The sequence below is a fragment of the Podarcis vaucheri genome (assembly GCF_965113315.1).
Source record: "Podarcis vaucheri genome assembly, chromosome: 10".
In the NCBI taxonomy this organism is placed as follows: domain Eukaryota; kingdom Metazoa; phylum Chordata; class Lepidosauria; order Squamata; family Lacertidae; genus Podarcis; species Podarcis vaucheri.
In genome coordinates, this window is record NC_138748.1 from 19436896 (window position 1) to 19453044 (window position 16149).

General features: G+C 40.5%; 1 protein-coding gene across 10 annotated transcripts in view; it reads left to right on the forward strand.

The window, feature by feature from the left end:
- The window catches only part of ANKRD26 (ankyrin repeat domain containing 26), a 61937-nt gene extending 46726 nt beyond the window's left edge, over positions 1-15211 (forward strand). For 7 of the 10 annotated variants that reach the window (XM_082239396.1, XM_082239395.1, XM_082239398.1 and 4 more), the window contains 6 exons: positions 1449-1590; positions 1909-2157; positions 2372-2607; positions 3791-4037; positions 7767-7812; positions 14123-15211. In XM_082239396.1, coding sequence (XP_082095522.1) covers positions 1449-1590; positions 1909-2157; positions 2372-2607; positions 3791-4037; positions 7767-7812; positions 14123-14256 — 1054 coding nt within the window. In that variant the 3' untranslated portion in view covers positions 14257-15211. Of the gene's footprint in view, positions 1-1448; positions 1591-1908; positions 2158-2371; positions 2608-3790; positions 4038-6193; positions 6252-7766; positions 7813-10495; positions 10665-14122 lie in introns of those variants that run through there. The other 3 variants (XR_014223811.1, XR_014223812.1, XM_082239401.1) reach the window with 3 other exon arrangements.
- The last annotated feature ends 938 nt before the right edge of the window (positions 15212-16149 follow it).

Genomic DNA, 16149 nt, shown 5'->3' on the forward strand with positions numbered 1-16149 from the left:
GTTGAAAGTAATCATTCATTTAAAAGGCAGTGCCCTGCTTCTGTTGAGTATTTTACTTTGCATTTAGTGCCCTGCGCCCTCTTGTACTGTAAAGAATTATCTTTCCACTGTTTAATTGGGAGCAGCAGTTGTGTGGCAGTGGGAGCGAGGTGAGCTTGCCACAATTGATGGCCTCAGAGCAATGGAAGTGACAGTTTTCTGCCTTTTGTGGCTGTGCCTACCTGAGGCCAGTGGAAACTCACAAGACCCCAAGAGCCAGTCAGTGCTTCTGGGGAGTGGGGCCTCAGACAATACCTGGGTGAAAACTTTACCAATTCCGGTCTGCTTTGGGGGAATAAAAGATCGTAGAATTGTAGAGTTGGGAGGGATCCTGAGGGTCATCTAGTCCAACCATTTGCAATGCAGGCAAGAATGTAAGTGGTAAAATTGCCCCTGCAGTCTTTACTGGACTTCCCCTCCCACCCTCCTTAATTTTCGGTGATTTCAGGGTTGCCCGGGGTTACCCTAGTTTCAGATCTTGCTCTGAATAGTTGCCAGTCATTGATTTTTTAGGGCCAGGGAGGAATTTGTCCTGCAGGCAAATTGTCTAAATCTGCGGGTTTTGCATATCTCATTGCAGTTGTCACAACTTTGAGGGCAGAAGAGACATTGCGCTGAATCCTTAGTCACAGCAGGTTGGGGGTGGGACCTTGCAGGACAGCACTTCCTGTCCAGATGACTGACTTGGTTGCTGGCCCTGCCAGCTTCTGGATTCACCAGAAGCAGTTTTCACCATTTGCCCATCCAACAGCAGACAGGCTGATTAGATCCATGCCAGTGCCTGCACTAAACCTGTTTCATCTGTAATCAGTTGTAGCCTAAACTGATCCCAATACATGTCCCCTTGTGTTTGTTTTCTGTCTGCTCCCCCACCACTGCTTTACTGTGCATGGACCCACAATGTGTGCAACATGAAGACCCTGTGGTGTCAAGGGATGAAATAGTTATTGTATCTCAGGGTAAGCAGTGACCAAAGATCCTGCGGCTGGGTGAGTGAAAGTAAAAGTGGCAGCACTACAGAAGACAGGGACCTGGAAAGGGAGTAATAATGTCTTCTGTGGCAGTGCTGTTGTCATTACCAAAGGCTGACTTGCCTGCTTCACCAGTGCAGTCCATCAAATGGATGTGCACATTTGCTAAGTAGTCCAGTTACCTATATTGTGAAATAACTACGGTAAGTCCATTTGAATTTGCCTAATTTTGGAACTGAAATTGAGCCTACATGCTTTGGAAGGAACAAACCATTCTACTTTCAGTTCTCTTGTATATTCAGCAATGAAGACTATGTTTCTGCTGGAGTAATCAGAGAGAGAGAAAGATCTCTTGAATTTTTTAAGCAATTTGAGTAAAACTATAATCCAGGTTTTCTCATCAGTGTTTAATGTGATTTCTATAATATTACTCTTTAGAGTTAAAAAGTTTCTAAAAACAGCTAAAAAGAAGATAAAAGAATATGAGAGTCTAGAGAGTTCATCTCTTACTACTATACATGGAGAAATGAAGAACAGATTCTCTGATGCTGAGATGGAAGTTAGCAACCTAAGAACCAAGGTATATTTCCCTCTTGCTTTAATACAATTAAAACATTTTCTAAAGTAATCATTTTTCATAAGTGATTGTATTAAATAGTATTTTCAAATGTTTTAGTCCATTTGTTCAACAATAATGCATTCCTTGTTAAAAGTACATAGTCAGTTTCCTCAACCTACATCTCCCTAGGTCTGTAACCGAATCCTCAATATATCATTTATTGCTACAGAGTTAAATGTCAGCACTATTCTTGTGAACTTATGTAAACTTTTCTTGATTTATTTTATTTTGAAGAAGTCTTAGTTCCCTGTTTGAGTTCTTGCTGAACTTTCTCAACAGTTGGAGGTTGAATCAGCGAGACGTGTTCAGGTGGAATCTACAAATTGTGAACTACGTGATCAGTTGTCTTCCATGAAATTACTGGAGAGAAGCAAACAGCAGCTAGAAGAAGAAATAACTAATCTCAAACGCCATATACAGGACAATATGATGGACCTCAGTCAAATTGAGCAGTACAAGAGAGAGATTGAAGAAAGAGCTAGGCAAGATATAAGTCAAAAACTGGAACAAGTCAATTTGTTTTTGCAGGTAAATGTATCAACCATTTGTTGTAATTTCATAGACAACATAACTTGCTAAATCTTTTTATCAAATATCTGAACCTAGGTGATGTGGCAGCCAATAAGCACTCTGGTTAATCCTTCTTGTCTGTCTTTTGGGTTTCTTTAAAATATGGGTGTTATGAAGACAGCTATCTCAATATAAATCTTCTAAATTAATACTATGACACTTTGTGTCCCAGACGCAGGCTGCTTCACAAGAAACAATGGAGCAGATGAGAGCTACTAATTATGCTTCCTTGAGAAATCAGCTGGAGAACAGAATAAAAGATCTAGAATGTGAGCTGGCTATACTGAGAAACAGACCGCAAGACAACAACTTACAAAGAGAATCAGTGCATTCAGAATTGGAAAGATATAAAGCACTGTACTCAGAAGAACGAAAAATGAGAAAGTCTTTGGGAAGTAAATTGGATCGGTAATTCAGAAGTCTTCTGACAATTCTCTTCCTTGTGGCTTGTGCCAGGGAAACTTTAGGGAGAAGGATACATTAGGATGGGAAAGAAAATGCTTTCTCTTAGCCTAATAGAATTTCCCTTTCAAGAACTAAAATGAAGGGACAGAACCAACCTCTCTCCCAAAATCCTCTCCCATATACAGCAGAGAGAAAAATATAAGTAAGTACATCCAGCTAACCTACACAGTAGTACAGTGGTACCTCGGGTTACATATGCTTCAGGTTACAGACTCCGCTAACCCAGAACTAGCATCTCGGGTTAAGAACTTTGCTTCAGGATGAGAACAGAAATTGTGCTCCAGCAGCGCACCAGCAGCAGGAGACCCCACTAGCTAAAGTGGTGCTTCAGGTTAAGAACAGTTTCAGGTTAAGAACGGACCTCCGGAACAAATTAAGTACTTAACAAGAGGTACCACTGTACTCAGGTCTGAGATGAACTATAGAATATATTTCTAACTGTTCAAGTCCAGCCGCTATTTCCGGAAGGGCCACAGCTTATTCATTGTAATACCACACTTGATTGACCCATGCTTATTAGCTGGGCAGGAAAACAGAACCAGAGAAGGTAATGATTTCTGCTTACTTGAGAATTTGCCCAATTTTGCAAAACAAGTACGTATTTGTAGATTTAAAAAGAAAATAATGGGTGACCCTAAAAACTGAGCATGTTTATTAACCTTCCCACTCCCATAAAAGGATGCAGTTGTTCATGATGGCCTATCATTAGCAGGTGATGGGAGGAAAAATCCTCCCTTTGCTATATAGAGAGGTTTTAAATGAGGAGAAAAGGGGCATCTCTTTCCTTTTCTTCAGAAACCACCCCTCCCCACAATCATGTTTGGGGCTGACAGCCAGGCTTGTGCCCAGCCCTTAGTCTTATAGAGCACAGTGGAGAACAGTTTCAGGATGGAGAAGAAAGGGGTGCCACTTTTTCCTGAGTGTCCCTACTGAATAGCCCCATGAATCTGGAATAGCAGTACAAGGGCCCTTTTCCAGGCTAGCTTTAGCCCTGAACAGGAGCATTCCTGTTATGGGCTGGAAACAACACTTTATCTAGAATCCCACTGCTACAAATGTTAAATGTTTCCACTCTTTTAAGACAAACTGTTGCTTAACTTCTCACTTGCCTTTGAAATTTTCACAGAGCTAATGAGAAATTAACAGAAGCCAGCACCAAGCTCTTACATGAGCGCCACAAAAGCAAGTCTTTACTTGCTAACAGCTTTATGAGTGGCAGCTATTCTTCAAGTCCTGTCTTGGAAACAGTTCAAGTGGGGAGTCTTGGCAGCAACTTAGCATTAAGCAGATCTCCTGGCTTTGGAGGTGCATTCATGAACCCAGCGGGAAGTACGGCATCCTCAAAAATGAGAGTGGAAGGTTATCTAGCAAAGGTGAGTAACGTGAATGTCATTCTTAAGCTATCATTTCTGTAAGGCTGTAGCTTTAGATCATGTTCACATGAACAGTTATTTCTGTTTAACAAACACTATTTAAAACAAAGACATTGGCATTCTTTAGTTCTTTTCCTGATACTAGCAAGACAAGAAATAAAATGCTGACTGTAGAGTGGAGATCAGTTCAAGGTGGTCCTTGAGGTTTTGCAGTCCTCAGCTACTTAAGGCTTTATAGGTCAAATCCAGCACTTTCTGTTGGGCCCAGAAGCTGATGGACAACTGGTGCAGTCAGGCCAGGATTGGTGTTATGCTCAAACTGTCTTTTTCTGCTGAGCAATCTGGCCATTGAGTTTTGCCCCATATATAATGCATTGCGGTAATCTAACCTAGAGGTTACCAGAGCATAGACAACAGAAGTTAGGCTATTTCTGTTCAGATAGCTCAGCTGGGCCAGCAGCTGAAGCTGATGAAAGGCACTCTGTGCCACTGAGGCCACCTCAGCCTCAAGTGACGGCAAAGGATCCAGGTGAACCCCCAAGCTACATATCCTCCCCATCAGAGGGAGTGTAACCCCATCAAGAGCAGGAAACCTCCCAGCCATCTGGTCTAAGGAACCACCTATTAACAGTACTTCTGTCTTACCTGGATTGAGCTTCAGTTTGTTGGCTCTCACCTAGTTCATTACCAAGGCAAGAAGTAGGTGCAATATGATGCTTCTTGTTCAACAGAAAGCATCTCTTAGAGGTAATATCATCTACACTGATGCCATTGGCATTTAATACTAGATCAGGGGTTCCCAAACTGGAGTCCGTGGCATATCTGTAAAAATACAATTAAAACACAATTAAAACTCATATACCTTCTAGCACACCGCAGTATAATTTGCTCCAACAGGCAGAAAAATATTTAAGTGGTCTTCCAAGATCTTTAGCAAATTTCAAATGGGAAAAGTTTGGAAGCTCCTGTCTTAACAGACTCCAGTTGAAACTGATCAGAGTAAAGCAGGGATAAAGAAACTGTGGCCCTTCAGTTGTTGCCAGACCGCAATTCCCATCATTCCTGCCCATTGTCCACGTGGGCCGGGGCTGACACACTTGGAGTATAACATCTGAAGGGTCACAGGTTCCCCAGCCCTAAGATAAGCTGTAAGGCATGGGGGGGAAGAAAAAAAGAAAAATATGGCAATGCCTACCTTAAGTAGCACCTTCATAGTCTTGTTTTCAGTGTAATGTCTTTTGTCCTTCTTTTAAGCCTTGCCTTCTTTCTCCTTCCTCCCAAAAATCATTTGCTTGTTTCTAATCCCTCCATCACAAGGATATTTATTATAAAATTGAAATTATGAAAAAATGCATAAAATGGAGAGAACCTCTGCCTAAAACCCTGCAAAAAATTGAAAAATTTAATTTAAAAATTAAAAATTGAAAATATATGCATTCGAAAAAGATATTTACTGTAATGCCATGTCTTAGAGAGAACTAGAATTGACTATGGTATACCCTTGCTCTTTCCTGCTGTTACCTGTCTTCCATTCCAGCAGCGCAAATGGGCACCAGCTATTATTAAATGCTAACAATTTTTGTTATGGTGTAAGGTTTTGTGGACTAGAGTCAATTTCATCAGGTGCATTAAATATAATCCTCAGTTGCTGCAGGTATATATACATATGGGTGGTGGAGAAGACTTCTAAGCAGGGAGCCCAGGGAGAAATGCAATGCAAAAAGTACTAATAGTGACCATTCAGTTAAAGCTAGAATGCATGCAGAACAAATTCTTGCCAGAATAGCTGTTCCTCTGGGAATTTGTGATCACAGCCTTTCTAATTACTAATTCTGGGCAGGACCCAGAGGAAGTCACACTTTAGTGCAAGGCATGAGTATCATGTCATTGATTTTCAATAGACTAAAACATGCCTAATTTCCTCTGGCTCCAACCCTGTTTCCAGGTTTGCAGCCAGATGCTATGCATGTTTACTCAGAAGTAAAGCACACTGAGTTCAGTGGGACTTACCCCGTAAGTCTATATGATTGCATCCCCAGAGTAGATTAGAATTTTTTCATTGTAAAAGTTTCCCTTTTTCTCACACTTACAAATTGGTCATTTTCCTTTCTGCCTTCAAGACCTATACACTTATGGCTTGTTCTTTACTTCTTCAGCTCCTTGATCAAAAGTCTATTTCTTCCTTTTCTTCTCTACAGCCAGACACTTAACAAGGTGTGTACTCCGCATTGCTCAATGCCATGTGATTCCTTGTACTGCACAAAATTCAGTGACATTTTAGTTTAAAATTATGTAAAATTATGCAGTAGACTAGCTAAAAAGAAGCTAAGCTTTTGCTGCTACACTACATATTTAAACTTCTCAGGTGGTTTTTAATATTTATATTTTTTTTCAAAAATATGTATAGCATAATTTCAATACATTATACTTATTCCATTACCTTTTGGAACAAAGAAAAAGAAAAATAGAAATAATTAATGAAAACTGTAGCCTTAGTCATATATGCCTCAATTAGTTCCTGATTTGGCTTCTCAGTTAGAAATACCCTTGTTTTACCAACACTTCCTTGCATTCACCTGAAAATGGAGATTCCATTTAATATAATGGGTACTAGTAAGTAGGGAAGATGGTAGGCATCTACACAGCATGTAGATCTGATCTCCAGTTTAGACATTTAATCGTATGCGAATATTCTGGAAGTAAAACCCATCAAACATAGCAGGGCTTACTTCTGAGTAAACATGCATAGGATTGCGCTGTGAGTCTCTGAACAATTCAAAGAACACGTGAACTACAATGAGTACTGTCTTCCTACATTAAAAACCTTGACATGGGATTGTGGGTGATTGCTCTTAATTTACTCAGTTTGCTTAAGTAACTAATCAGAAAAAGAATAATTTAATTACCTTTGCCACTTTCACCCAAGGATGTTGAAAGTGACTGAAATTACCTGCTTCTTAGAACATGTACTGTATGTAGAATTCCTCTGAAAAGATTTTTTAAAATCTTTTTTAGAAAACAAAAAAACTCATTTCTTCCTCTTTTTTTCTTGGCATATACTGTGGTAGTATCTTATATTTATGATCCACACTTTCAAACTATCTTTGACTTCTGATGTTACATTACCTCTCAGTTGCTCATTTTATCAAATAGTCCAAGTTTATAAAATAAAAAGTTAATTGTCTATAATTTGATTGAGGCTACCTGAAAACAACGGGACGCGGGTGGCGCTGTGGGTAAAAGCCTCAGCGCCTAGGGCTTGCCGATCGAAAGGTCGGCGGTTCGAATCCCCGCGGCGGGGTGCGCTCCCGCTGCTCGGTCCCAGCGCCTGCCAACCTAGCAGTTCGAAAGCACCCCCGGGTGCAAGTAGATAAATAGGTACCGCTTACCAGCGGGAAGGTAAACGGCGTTCCGTGTGCTGCGCTGGCTCGCCAGATGCAGCTTTGTCACGCTGGCCACGTACCCGGAAGTGTCTCCGGACAGCGCTGGCCCCCGGCCTCTTGAGTGAGATGGGCGCACAAACCCCAGAGTCTGTCAAGACTGGCCCGTTCGGGCAGGGGTACCTTTACCTTTACCTGAAAACAGGGAGCTGAAAATTGGTATCAAAATAAGAGATGGAATATTTGACCCAACATGAAAGTTGCTCTGATGTTGACATTTCATAATGAATAGTGTACATTTGCATCTATAATTTTATAGCTACTAAAATATCACATAATGTAATTTCAGATGCGGACAGAACTAGAAAAAACTATCGCCAAGGAACTAGAACAAGGTATGTTAACAAAACAGCGTGCTAGCAATTTAAAAACTCATCCTGCTGTGAAATATTCATTACAAACTGATACCAGTAATAGTATTCAGAGGTGATATGCCAAAACACTGTTTTATTTTTGCAGTTTCAAAATTAGATAAATAAATAATAAAACCTTACTGAACGATTCTTTTCATGAACATTTTAATTGGTATAAATTGTACATGATAGCTGCCTTTGGGCTTTATCACGACTGTTTCAGAATGTGCATTATAATTTTCTTTTACCAAAGATTCTCAGTAGCTGAATTGGTGTACTGATCCTCTAACGAGCAGCAATGCTTTAGTGGCATAAAGTGCAAGAAGGCTGGGCTTTCATTATTTTTTTCATGACATGTATTGCCAGTTCTCCATTGATGAGTTTGTTTGTCTTCAGTAATAAAGCCACACATGGTTTTATACATAGTCATAGATAGCTTAGTTGGTGGAGTATGAGACTCTGAACCTCAGAGTTGTGGGTTCGATCTGCATGTTAGGCAAAAGTTTCTTGCATTGTAGGGGGTTGGACTAGATGACCCTCATGGTCTCTTTCAACTACAATTCTGTGACTCTATATGTACAGTTTAAACAATGTGATTGAAAACCTAGCTAAAATCAAAGTATCCATTCACGTTGGCTTGCACCATTTTTTAAAATGAAGGATTTTCGCAGATCTATATTTTTAAGCAAATGCTCAATACAAAGTGTTCATTTAATGTAATAATAATAGCCTTGTTTTCCTTTCCATAAGAGACTAACAACCATATTAAGGTATGCCATGGGCTTATTGTATGGATGAACACCATAACGGTGTAAAGGACTATACAAATAATTAAGAAGTATACAGTCTAGGGCAGGGGTCTGCAACCCGCGGCTCCGGAGCCGCATGTGGCTCTTTTACACCTTTGCCGCGGCTCCGGGGCGGATACTAGCAAGGGGAGGAGGCGCATTGTGCACCCTGACACTCCCCACTGTGGCGGGCGCTGTACTGGCTGTGACGTCGCATGGGGGCGGTGCGTGCGTTAGTCACGCACCGTCCCGACGTCACCTTCCCACCCGCCCGCTACATTGTAAGGGGCATGTATGCTGGTCACTGCATTGAAAGGGGGCATGTACGCTGGTCACTGTTTTGAAGGGGAGTGAAGAACACACACACACACACACAAAAGGTAACTTGTTAATTTAACGTTTATTTCTATGAGGAGGAGTAATTCTGAGGGCTCAAACAAAGAAATAATAAAAAAGTGACAAAAAGTTATTTTTATGACGAGTTTTGCGGCTCCCAGTTTTTTTTCCCTTCGGAAACGGGTCCAAGTGGCTCTTTTTGTCTTAAAGGTTGCAGACCCCTGGTCTAGGGCTAAATAATTATATGGTTGGTTTTGTTTTTAATTCAGTAAGAGCGTTTTAACATTAAAGAATCTCATTTTTTCTTGGAAAACTGCTTCAAAAGGGATTTGTGAAATGAAATAAATTTGTCGCTAACCAGTAAGTTCCAAGAGTGGAGACTGGGGGAGCAGGGCACTGCCCCTCTAACCTCCGTTGGCCCTCAGCTAGCCCCCACCTGCCTCCCTTCTTACTTACAACCAGTCCAAGGATAGAACTGTCCACCAGGTTTTTCCCCCTGAGTCTCAGTGTTGTCCTCATAGAACTCAGCAAGGAGCAAGATGGGGACAAAAGTAGAATTACTGGGAGTTCCAACATTGTGCCAGTAATAAGACTTCCACTTCCTCTGCTCCCCCAGCAGCACCCAATGCTCCCAGCATCTTCTCAGGAGCATAGGAGGACTCTTCGTGCAGATTTTGTGGGTGCATGTGGGTGGAAAGGAAAGCCCCATTGGACAAACAGATTTCCACTGTGCTAGCACGTAGACATTATTGGATGTCACCCGCAGCTACAAGGATGAATGTCCCCCCAATAAGAATTTAGTCCCTTGAAATCCACAGAAGGTAGTCATAACTACCTGATCCCTTCTGAAATCTGTGGAACTAACAGATGTCTTACTTGGTGTGAATCCAACTCAAGGTCATGCCCAAGTCCCTGCCTACATCCAGTGGTGAGGTAGGATCTGAACTTGGTCTGCCACGTTGTGCAGCCATTTATCAATCCTGGCTGCTTCCGGACTACAGGGTTAATCTAGATCATCGTCATTTTGTTCACTCCCTTGTTACTGATTATCCAGCTGCAGATATTGTTCTTTCATCGCTTCCCTGTTCTTCTGTTCCCTTTAAGACCTCATTGTTTTGTTACTTAAATTCAGAAGAGGAGCACAAACTCAACTAAAGTAGATTATCTGAGCACTACAGTTTCCTTTTTTGCTTTAGACTTAAAGCCATGGTTTCCCCTGTGCTTAGGCTCTGAGATGGGGGTGGGGAGCAAGGGGCAGGCCCTTCAAGTTGGAGGTGTTTGCAAAGCAATGAAATGCCTCACTGTTTTACTAAAGCTCTCTGCAGAACTGTGCCAGGAGGAGTGATTCCCTCCCCCCCTTTTTTTTACTCTCATGGCACCATTGAGCTTTTTTAAAAATTCAACATTTTATTCAAATACAAAGTCACAAGCCACACACGTGCAAAGTAGAATAGATCTAGCAGTAGATTTTATCAATCTTAGCACTTTATGCTACTTTTAACGGTCAATGTAGTCATGTCTCTTCTTATTGCTTTCTGCAGATTGACTTACCGGTTTATACAATCAATCAATTTTTTATGAAGGACCGAATGTTATCCCCACTTTGTGCATCTTATACCAAGGTCCATATTTGAAGATACATAGGTGTTGGAGGATGTCAAAAATCTGCTCAGTTAGCAAATTTAATAAAACTTCAGTACCACACAGAAAGATTCCAGAGAGTCTAATCTTCTTATCACCCTTAACTGGTGTGTAAAATTTCTCGGCAATGGCAATATTCCAAACATATACCAGGGGCTCAGATTTAGCTACTTTGAGGTCTTCTTCCACTGCTGGACAGCCATGCTGCTGTTTTTTAAAAATATACGCAAGATGTCGGGCATGCCAATGTAATGAATGGCAGGTGCATGAAGCACTAGCTCTAAGTCTTGGCTGCATTGTATTTTCTGATGTCCCTATAAATGGAAAATGAGCAAAATCTAGGAACACGTACCATAACTTATTTGGCATACCAAGGGGTACATTTGGACAGACAGGCAGAAGTGTGATCAGCACAAATATGTTTTAAAATACGAGATTTCATGTGGCATGATGCAATCTCAAAGTTTAACGAACCAAGAGTGTCCAAACAGAGGCCTTGCATATCAATAACTTGTAGTATTTCCTGATTCCAAAATGGAATTGCTCTATTGTTAAGATTCAATGTCTGCCTGAAAGCATAAAGTACTAAAATGGGCCCTATCCCTTTTTAAATCTTAGTCAATGCCTAAGGGCATGGATATGCACTGTGGCCTTCACTGAACGAAGACCAGCTTCCAAATGGAGAACATAAGTCTCAGTTGCCTTGGGGAGCTCAAAAGCAACACAAGGATATTTATTTTGGGGTATTTCCAGGTTCAGTTTTTTGAAGAGATCCCCATATTTGTGTGTCATAACAGATTTGTGAAGTGACTTTGGCTTCATAAATTTTGAGGGCTGGGGGAATATCTCTAGTTCCCTTACACCATTAGAACCTTGATAAAGAGTTCACTGTATTAATAACCAGTGTTTATATATGATAAGTGTTTATTCCAACTTCCAGTTGAAGAAAAGCATAAACCTATATATTTAAAGATTTCGCCCACTCATTGGGGTGCCCATCAATTTGCCACTTGTGTTTTTTAGACCTATTGGCAAAACCCAAAACTTTTATTTTCATAATTTTTAGCTTTTCTTGCACTGCCAATTGATTAAAAGATTTCTTAACTCTTGTTGTGCCTGAGACAATAAAATTGGGTCATTAGCATACATAAGTACTGTAATTTTCTTGGTTCCCAGTACAGTGGTACCACTGGTTACGTACTTAATTTGTTCCGGAGGTCCGTTCTTAACCTGAAACTGTTCTTAACCTGAAGCACCACTTTAGCTAATGGGGCCTCCCGCTGCTGCCGCGCCGCCGCCACACGATTTCTGTTCTCATCCTGAAGCAAAGTTCTTAACCCGGGGTACTATTTCTGGATTAGTGGAGTCTGTAAGCTGAAATGTATGTAACCCGAGGTACCACTGTATAAGGGGTACATAATTATCATTGTTACTCAAATCATGAGTTGACGTAAATGTTAAACGATGTTGGTGCTAATAAGCATCCCTAATGGATACCCTGTTTAGCATGGATCAGATCTGAGAGCAAACCTGAAAGGGATATCCTAGTATCAGAATTAAGTTCCTAGATCAGCTTGTTACGAGGTTTCTGGCTGCTATTCATGTACACTGCAAAACAAAGATCGCTATGGCATAATAGTAGTTCTGGAAGGTTAAGGCTGTCTCCTTGGATTGGAAACTATAGCTCATGGAATGTACTTCCCAACCCACCATATGTTTTTGAGGTCTGTTGTGGACACAAGTGCAAACATTTGTTTAGCTGTGCATCTATACATTTTTTTAAAATGACATCCCCCCCCCCAAACATACCAGATTTGCACAAAAGAGCAGTCAGTAATTTTTTAAACCTTTGTGTTGCTTCAAGCCAGACAAGGATTTGAAGTCACTCCTGTGAAAAGCTGCCACTTCCTTTTATCCCCTTTCCGTTTCCCGTCCCCTGTAGCTGCAAGGGCAAATGTTACTGTTATAGCTGTTTTGCACAAGAGCATTTCTGTACAAAAGAGGTGTTTTGAAAATAAACATGCTGCAAACATTCTGGTACTGACAGCCAGTGGGAAAGGGCAGGCTGCATCCTTTCCTTTGCGCTGATGGAAGCAGAATGGAAGTCGGGTTTGGTGATAAGCACCCAGCAAAATGTCAGCGCACATGAAAAGAATCCCTCCCATACAATGAGCTTCATTGCAACTGCACTTGGATAACATGATCTTTTTTTTTTTTCTTCCTTTATTGGATTATCTGCAGATTGGGAAGATCTGGGGGAACATACATGTTGCTACTTGGAATAAGAGAATGTCATGTGGACACTGCAAAAAAAGAGAGGGGGTAGAAGACAAAGCAGGTTCAGATCCACTGCTATGTGGATGAGCCTTCAGTATCTAGTAATACAAGTTCAGGTTCAGTCTTATAGCAACACACTGTCACACTACTGACCAAATTTTGTGATAGCTTTAGTGAAGTGGAGGGATGCGGGTGGCGCTGTGGGTTAAACCACAGAGCCTAGGACTTGCTGATCAGAAGGTCAGCAGTTCGAATCCCTGTGACAGGGTGAGCTCCCATTCCTCGGTCCCAGCTCCTGCCAACCTAGCAGTTTGAAAGCGCGTCAGAGTGCAAGTAGATAAATAGGTACCATGGAAATAGGTTTCCGTGCGCTGCTCTGGTTCACCAGAAGTGGCTTAGTCATGCTGGCCACATGGACCCGGAAGCTGTACGCCAGCTCCGTCAGCCAACAAAGCAAGATGAGCACCGCATCCCCAGAGTCTGTCACGACTGGACCTAATGGTCAGGGGTCCCTTTACTTTAGCTTTTAGTGAAGTGGTCCAGAAAACTTTCCATTTGTTTCAGTCCTAACACTACTTGCATGGGACTAAGCCTCACAGATTTCAGGCATACTAAAACTAATAACTATTTTCAGTTACTTTAAAAAAAAAACAAACACCCAACATTACATGCTTTGAAATATTTCCAAGTATTCCAGTAAAAATAATTTCAAGGTAAAGTCTTGAATTGGTTTCAGTGTAACATTTAAATCAGAGCCAGTGCACTTTTAATCTTACTTTTTTCCGCATACAATATTTCATTTCAACTATTTTGGGGTGTTTGAAAAAAATGTTTGTGATGCTTGTAAAATTAACATGCATATACTTCTTTTGTACTAAATACAAATGAACACGCAAAAACAGACTTGTCTATTTACAGTGCAGAAAACTATTAGATTTTAAATCCTCCAGAAAAATTACATCATTGAATTGTCTGATCTATGGTTGTCTGATCACACTGCAATTTACACTTAAGGCTCCAATATGACATTTTCTTTGAAGCTAACATATAGTAGCAATCTAAGTGGAGCAAGATCATATCATACCTGCATTTCATTGTTCACTAGCAAAATAAGCACTGTTTTCCAATAGTTTCAGCATTTGTTCTGAGAAACAGTCATCCACTGAATTATTATTTTTTAGCCACCTTAATGATAGATTAATGCCGTTTTTGAAATTAGTAGGAAACCATAAGCCTTTCTTGTTTTTCAGCTACAGTTGAACTTGATACCGGACCTGTTAGAGTCTCCCCTATAGGATCAATTGATGAATCATCAAAACAAGATGAAGTGTCCAAGGCCAGAAAGGAGTATCTCGATGTTTTAAAGAAAAACTATATGATTTGAGTAAATTCTGATGGGCTTGTAGAATGAAGATGCTTTATAATATTAAATAAACAAAATGTAATTTTTGTAGTTTGAAGTATATTATAAATATTTCAGGCATTTTGCACTTGTCTGGAAAAATGTTGTATAGCTGTACAGCCATATGGTTCCTTCTTTCATTTGTTATGAAAGCTGTATTATTATTCTTATTAGCAAAAACACACACTAGCCTAGAGATGTTTTACAGAACTGTCCATGTCCCCTTGTCCAAAGTATTTCTTGACACGTTTAGTGTAATTTGCTACTTGAAATGTTGTGCAGGATTTGTCTGTCGTTGGGTAGCAGTTAAAATGCTGGTCTGAAACATTTCCTGTGTACCTTTTCCTGCAGTCTGTACATTTACTACTTTTGTCACTAGTGATTTTGCACAGCTTAGGACTGCCATAAGACATTCAACAATATAGTGGATGCTCGGGTTGCAAACGTGATCCGTGCAGGAGGCACGTTCGCAACCCGCAGCATTCGCAACCCACAGCGCCGTGTCTGCAGGCGCGTCCATAGCCCGAAAAAACGCAACCTGAAGCGTCTGTAACCCAAGGTATGACTGTAGTGGCTTTACTGCAGTATTTAAATGCTAAACAGTGGTACCTCGGGTTAAGTACTTAATTCGTTCCAGAGGTCCGTACTTAACCTTAAACTGTTCTTAACCTGAAGCACCACTTTAGCTAATGGGGCCTCCTGCTGCTGCCGCCACCAGAGCACGATTTCTGTTCTCATCCTGAAGCAAAGTTCTTAACCTGAAGCACTATTTCTGGGTTAGCAGAGTCTGTAACCTGAAGCGTATTTAACCTGAAGCGTATGTAACCCGAGGTACCACTGTACTGACAGAAGTGCCAACAGACTTGTTATTTGTATTTTTAAATGGTACATAAAATGCACTGAAGTTTTTAATTGAATAAAAACTGGTCTATGCGGAGTTCCTGATACTTTATTCCATCGGGTAGTAGTGGCATCTACCTCCAATTTTCTTACCATTTCCCAAGCTTGATGCTGTTAAATAAATGTAATTCATTGTCCTATTTCTCTCTTACTACATAGATATCATCTGATGGTAACAGATATTTTATATGGAAAACGAGTAGTTGGCACTCTTGCCTGATGAAAGTTTTGTCACACAAACGGCAAGACAGCTTAAGTATCACAGACTGGTTGGACATCTTAAGATTGGTGAGAGGAACTAGCTAGGGAACCAACTGTTGATCCATGTGCTATATTCAATACATACAAGAAAGACCTTTAAATTTTTTAGAACATATTCATATGTGGGGATTATCTCTACAATTGGAGAGGTGGCTGCTTTCCTGTAACTGATATTTTCTTTTTTCTTTTTGCAAAACACCATTTACTTCCCAAGGTGGGGAAGAGTGCAGAAGTGGCCACTCAAAAACAAAGCATTGATGAATTCAGTCTGTAAATTTAGTGGGATGTAAACCTACATAGGACTGCCTGCCACTTCTTAATGTTACATTGTGTTGAGAGTTTATTTTGAAAAGTTTGTCCTTAGGACAATAAACTGAAAATGGGCATGTCCCGATAGTTTGTGCTGCTCTGTGTACATACAGTGGTGGACTATAAATCTGTTGTCTATCAGCAAAGAATTTGGAGTTTCCGTAAATAAGTAAATCTGATTTCTTGATATATTCAGGTATTCAGAAGGCAAACAATGAAAAATTAAAAGGAAAAGTTTGCACAAACAGCACATAAAATTCATTTATGCTGACCACTTCCTAATATATTTATATTTATGCTGACAACTTCCTGATGTTTTACTTGGTGATAAGTTTCTCTTTGTATCAGTCATACTAATTTTGGTTAATTGCTATTGGTGTAGGCTTAACCAAAGGATAAAATATA